This window comes from Salvelinus sp. IW2-2015, unplaced genomic scaffold (assembly GCF_002910315.2).
Source record: "Salvelinus sp. IW2-2015 unplaced genomic scaffold, ASM291031v2 Un_scaffold16560, whole genome shotgun sequence".
NCBI classification, from domain to species: Eukaryota; Metazoa; Chordata; class Actinopteri; order Salmoniformes; family Salmonidae; genus Salvelinus; species Salvelinus sp. IW2-2015.
The window spans coordinates 102,937-109,390 of NW_019957645.1; the positions used below are offsets into that span (position 1 = coordinate 102,937).

General features: G+C 52.1%; 1 protein-coding gene across 1 annotated transcript; it reads left to right on the forward strand.

Moving 5' to 3' along the window:
- The first annotated feature begins 3,324 nt into the window (after positions 1-3,324).
- On the forward strand, positions 3,325-5,302 carry LOC112080884 (uncharacterized). Its single transcript, XM_024146812.1, has 2 exons — positions 3,325-3,347; positions 3,397-5,302. The coding sequence occupies exons 1-2, from the start codon at positions 3,325-3,327 to the stop codon at positions 5,300-5,302; spliced, it is 1,929 nt and encodes a 642-aa protein (XP_024002580.1).
- Positions 5,303-6,454: the final 1,152 nt, after the last annotated feature.

The following is a 6,454-nucleotide window of genomic DNA, read 5'->3' on the forward strand; positions in this document are numbered from 1 at the left end:
TTACAGAGGTTACAGAGGTTACAGAGGTTACAGGGGTTAAGGGGTTACAGGGGTTACAGAGGTTACAGGGGTTACAGGGGTTACAGGGGTTACAGGGTTACAGAGGTTACAGGGGTTACAGAGGTTACAGGGGTTACAGAGTTAAGGGTGTTACAGAGGTTACAGGGGTTACAGAGGTTACAGAGGTTACAGGGGTTACAGGGGTTACAGGGGTTACAGAGGTTACAGAGGTTACAGGGGTTACAGGGGTTACAGGGGGTTACAGAGGTTCCAGAGGTTACAGGGTTACTAGGGTTTACAGGGGTTACAGAGGTTAGCAGTGGGTTACAGGGGTTACAGAGGTAGGGTTACAGGGGTTAAGAGGTTTACATGGGTTACAGAGGTTAAGAGGGTTTACAGGGGTTACAGGTTACAGGGGTCAGAGGTTACAGAGAGGTTACAAAGGTTACAGGGGTTACAAGGTTACAGGGGTTACAGGGTTACAGAGGTTACGAGAGGTTACAGAGGGTTAACAGAGGTTACAAGGAGGTTACAGGTTCAGAGGTTACAGGGCAAGAGGTTACAGGCGGTTTACAGAGGTTACAGAGGTACAGAGGTTACAGGGGTTACAGAGCGTTACAGAGGTTACAGAGGTTACAGGGTTACAGCAGGGTTACAGAGGTTACAGAAGGTTTACAGAGGCTTACAGAGGGTTACAGGGTTCACAGAGGTTACAGGGGGTTACAGGGTACAGGTTTACAGAGGTTACAGGGGTTAGGTTACAGGGGGTTACATGGAACAGGGGTTCAGGGTTACAGAGGATTACAGGGGTTACAGAGGTTACAGGGGTGGTTACAGAGGTTACAGGGGTTACAGAGGTTACAGGGGTTACAGGGGTTACAGGGGCTACAGGGGTTACAGAGGTTACAGAGGTTACAGGGGTTACAGAGGCAAGGTGCTGGACAAAGTGCAGAAAGAAGTTAAAGTAGTCTTTTGTGAAGGAAAAGGGAATGTTTGCACTTGACTTGATGAATGCATGTGTATAAGGCTGGCTATAGCCTTTTGGGGCCTGTCATGCCAAATGGTGTCCCCTGGCCAAATAGTGTCCCCTGGCCAAATAGTGTCCCCTGGCCAAATAGTGCCCCCTGGCCAAATGGTGTCCCCTGGCCAAATAGTGTCCCCCTCTACGTTACAATGGGATTTGATAAACTATTAGCGTCCGTTGTCATATCAACGGTGTAGCTAATGATTAGAATTTTGGAGATCATTACAGCCTAAATGATGTTATTTTCATCATCGCAATGCGAACAAGGCTGATTTCCACGACAATTTTGCTGTTTAAACAAGTTTTGTTTCGCTAATAAAACAAAAATGTTAATTCAAACTACTTTTGGGGACCTTGTTAACATGACAACATGAAATCCACGTCTTAAACGCTGCTACGTTTCAGAAATGTCAAAGAAAACGTGTCATCTGCTTGACACATTCAAATTAAATACACCTTACAGATCACCAAGTCAGCTAATTTCCACTCCACTCATACGCAAATACGTTTGATTCATTCACTGGCTTGTCTGGCCATCATGTTTTTATTTTCATCTGCGCTTCCCATATCTACACTGAAATAATATCATTTCAGTAGTCCTCTATTATGATTCATTTTTTGTGCGGACCATGCGAGCGCTTCTGAGGTGAAATAGCCAAGCAACCAGCATAGCAACGGACGCTTTGGCTCATTACATAATCCGGTCAGAATTTGAGTAACAGCCCTAGCAACAGCCCTAGCAACAGAATCTACAGTAGAACTCATCGAATCCCATTGTGACGTAGATGGGGACACTATTTGGCATGAAATGCCCCCTGGAGGTCAGGGCCCTTGGGCACATGCCCTGGGTGCCCGGCCGGTATTCGGCCATGAATACTACATGTTTAGATAACTGGCTAGACTAAATTACCACTCTAAAAATTGTTAGCGGAGGCGGCTAATTGAGTGACTGTCAGTTACTGACAAAGGGATCAACAACCAAATTTCGAACTTGCACCTTGTGTATTGTATTATTTTAACTCTCAACATTAAGTTGAGACCACGACTGAGCAAACTATTTTAAATTTCAGCAACCAGGAAATGGCGGAGTGGTTTCTGCATAGTACACCTTTCAGAAAACTTCAATCATAAATGTGTTGTTCTCTAGAGAGAACCTGTCAACCTTTGTTTATGAGACTTCTTACCAATAAATTATGCATTATTTTACTTTCTTCCCTCGCTCCAGAGACGTAGCAGTGAGCTCCTTGATTGTTCTCTTAATGGTCCATTCGGTTCCTTGTGTCAGGTTGGAAGCTAAAAGGAACACAGAAAAAAAAGGCAAGTACTTCTGACGTAATGACAGCTTAAAAATAAAATATACATATATACACTGCTCAAAAAAATAAAGGGAACACTTAAACAACACAATGTAACTCCAAGTCAATCACACTTCTGTGAAATCAAACTGTACATTTAGGAAGCAACACTGACTGACAATAAATTTCACATGCTGTTGTGCAAATGGAATAGACAACAGGTGGAAATTATAGGCAATTAGCAAGACACCCCCAATAAAGGAGTGGTTGGCGTATGTCGTCTTGCCTCGCCTCTTCTCCTCTCTTCCAGCGGCCTGGCTCGACTCACCTCTCCTCTCCTCTCTCCTCTACTTCCAGCACCTGGCCTGGCCTCTCCTCTCCTCTCTCCTCTACTTCCAACGCCTAGCCTCACTTCTTCTCTTCCTCCCTTCCATGCACCTGGTCCTGGCCTCTCCTCTCTTCTCTACATTCAGCGCCTGGCCTCGACTCACCTCGCCTCACCTCTCCTCTCCTCTCTCCTCTCCTTCCAGCACCTAGCCTCACTTCTCTCTTCCTCTCCTTCCCACACCTGGCCTGCCTCTCCTCTCTTCCTCTCCTCCGTTGTCCTGCCCTCCTTTCCTCTGAAGTCCTCCTACGTGCACCCTTCACCGTCTCTAGCCACGATGTTCATCATTGTTCTTGGAGATCAACGACTCCACAGACCACTGCCTGGAAACAGCAGCTTTAGCATCAGCTTGATTTGTGCCCACAGGAGCAAGAGAGGAAGAGAGAAATGAAAATGCAGAAACCCAGATGAGGTGAAGTCTTTGGGGCAGTCGGCAGTAGGGTTGGGGAGCCTTCATTTAATGTCCTCCATTATGTTTCTGGGGTGGCCGACTTCCAACCGCATGCCTCCTAAGTGATTGCTTTCTGCTTGGCGGGTACGAAGAGAGGGCGCCACTCGTAGCTGTGTTAGATCAGACCCTCGCTCTTTGTTCTAAAAGCCATTAAGAGAAGGGAAGAATGATGGCTACCACCTCTGTGGCCAGGTACTTCCATCACCCCTAACCCAGCCTCTCAGCCACGCCTACCTCCCAGCTCCCTAGTCTTCCCAGCCGCCCAGCCTCCCAGCTTCCCAGACCGCCTAGCCTCCCAGCTTCCCAGCCGCCAAGCCTCCCAGCTCCCAGTAGCCTCCCAGCCTCCCAGCCTCCCAGCCGTCCCTGCCTCCCAGCCGCCCTACCTTCCAACCGCCAGGCTCCCAACCTGCCGAGCATGCCCACCTCCACTGCTCCGCCCCAGCCCACCTTGGCCCCACTACACTCCCTGCCCCCCAGAACTCTTACCTCCCGCCCCCCAGCAACTCTACCTCCCTGCCCCCCAGCAAACTACCTACCCCCCTGCCTCCCAGCAACTCTACCTCCCTACCTCCCAGCAACTCTACCTCCCTGCCACCTCACACTTCTACACCTCCCTGCCTCCCAGCAACTCTACCTCCCTGCCTCCCAGCAACTCTACCTCCTGCCTCCCAGCCACTCTACCTCCCTACCTCCCAGCAACTCATCCTCCCTGCCTCCAGCAACTCTACCTCCTGCCTCCCAGCCACTCTACCTCCCTACCTCCCAGCCACTCTACCTCCCTGCCTCCAGCCACCCTACCTCCCAGCCTCCCACCACCCACCTCCCAGCCTCCAGCCACTCTACCTCCCTGCCTCCAAGCAACTCTACCTCCCTGCCTCCCAGCCACTCTACCTCCCTGCCTCCCAGCCACTCTACCTCCCTGCCTCTCACCCTGCCTCCCAGCCACTCTACCTCCCTGCCCCCCAGCCACTCTACCTCCCTGCCTCCCCCCACTCTACCTCCCTGCCTCCAAGCAACTCTACCTCCCTGCCTCCCAGCCACTCTACCTCCCTCTCTCACCCTGCCTCCACATCTACCTCCCTGCTCCCAGCCACTCTACCTCCCTACCTCCCAGCCACTTACCCCACCTCCCAGCCACCCTACCCCAGCCTCCCAGCCACCCTACCTCCCAGCCTCCCAGCCACTCACCTCCCTGCCTCCAAGCCACTCTACCTCCCTGCCTCCCACCACTCTACCTCCCTGCCTCCCAGCCACTCTACCTCCTGCCTCCCAGCACCTCTACCCTGCCTCCGCCCAGCCACTCTACCTCCCTGCCTCCCAGCCACTCTACCTCCCTGCCTCCCAGCCACTCTACCTCCCGCCTCTCACCCTGCCTCCCATCCACTCTACCTCCCTGCCTCCCAGCCTACTCTACCTCCCTAGCCTCCCACCACTCTACCTCCCTGCCTCTCCAGCCACCCTCCTCCCAGCCACTCTACCCTCCAGCCACTCTACCTCCCTGCTTCCCAGCCACTCTACCTCCCTACCTCCCAGCCACTCTACCTCCCTACCTCCCAGCCACCCTACCTCCCGCCACTCTACCTCCATTACCTCCCAGCCACTCTACCTCCCTGACCTCCCAGCCACTCTACCTCCCTGCCTCCCACCACTCTACCTCCCTACCTCCCAGCCACCCTACCTCCCAGCCACTCTACCTCCCTACCTCCCAGCCACTCTACCTCCCTGCCTCCCAGCCACTCTACCTCCCTGCCTCCCAGCCACTCTACCTCCCTGCCTCCAGCCACCCTACCTCCCAGCCACTCTACCACCCTACCCCAGTCTCTCACCCTGCCTCCCAGCCACCCTACCTCCCAGCCACTCTACCACCCTACCTCCCAGCCACCCAGTCTCTCACCCTGCCTCCCAGCCACCCTACCTCCCAGCCACCAGTCTTCACCCTACCTCCCAGCCACTCTACCACCCTACCTCCCAGCCACAAGTCTCTCACCCTACCTCCCAGCAACTCTACCTACCTGCCTCCCAGCCACTCTACCTCCCAGCCTCCAACCTCCAGCCACTCTACCACCCTACCTCCCAGCCACCCAGTTCTCTCACCCTGCCTCCCACCCACCCTACCTCCCTGCCACCTAGCCTTCCACCCACCCTAACTCCCTGCCACCTGCCTTCCACCAAACCATATCTCCTTCCGACTCAGCCTCCCAGCCTCCCTGCTACCCATTCTTCCAGCCACCCAGCCTTCCTGCCAACCAGACACCAAGCCTCCCTGCCAATCAGACACCAACCTCCCTGCCATCCAGCCTCCCATTCTTCCAGCCACCAAGCCTCCCTGCCACCCAGCCATCCTGCATTCCTGTCTTCAGCCTCCTATTCTTCTAGCCTCCCTGCCACCAAGTCTTCCTCCACCCAACCTCCCAGCTGCTCACCCAGCTCCTGCTCTTACCCAGCCTCCACAGACAGAGAGCTCCACCAAACTCTGTATTCCCCACTGTCCTGTGAAAGCACAACAGGGGAAAGACACATTTGAAAACATACATTTGTGGTAACATCAATTCCAGCATGGATTCAACTCATCCATTCAGTGTTGTTGTATTGTATTTTATGGGTAAAAATGATTAATAGCGGCCTCTAAGCCATTCAAAGGCACTTAAATCTTCTGTCTTGCCCATTCACCCCAATGGCATACATACAATCCATGTCTCAATTGTCTCAAGGCTTAAAAATTATTCTTTAACCTGTCTCCTCCCCTTCATCTACACTGATTGAAGTGGATTTAACAAGTGACATCAATGAGTGATCGTAGCTTCCACTGGAATCACCTGGTCAGTCCATATCAGTTCCTAATGTTTGTACACTCAGTGTGTATGAAAACAGCTACAAACTCCATAATCTACAGATGGCACCACACTCCGTGATTAAAAGGGAACACACTCCGTGATTAAAAGGGAAACACACTCCGTGATTAAAAGGGAAACGCACTCCGTGATTAATTAAAAGGGGAACGCACTCCTGATTAAAAGGAAACACACTCCGTGATTAAAAGGGAAACGCACTCCGTGATTAAAAGGGAAACGCACTCCGTGATTAAAAGGAAACGCACTCCGTGATTAAAAGGGAAACGCACTCCGTGATTAAAAGGGAAACACACTCCGTGATTAATTAAAAGGAAACCACTCCGTGATTAATTAAAGGGAAACGCACTCCGTGATTAAAAGGGAAACGCACTCCGTGATTAAAGGGAAACGCACTCCGTGATTGGAAAGGAACGCACTCCGTGATTAAAAGGGAACCACTCGTGATTA

Coding starts and splice junctions, on each gene's coding strand:
- LOC112080884 (XM_024146812.1), top strand. CDS start 3,325: ATGGCTACCACCTCTGTGGCCAG. Junction 3,348..3,396: donor GCTACCACCTCTGTGGCCAG/GTACTTCCATCA, acceptor CCTACCTCCCAG/CTCCCTAGTCTTCCCAGCCG.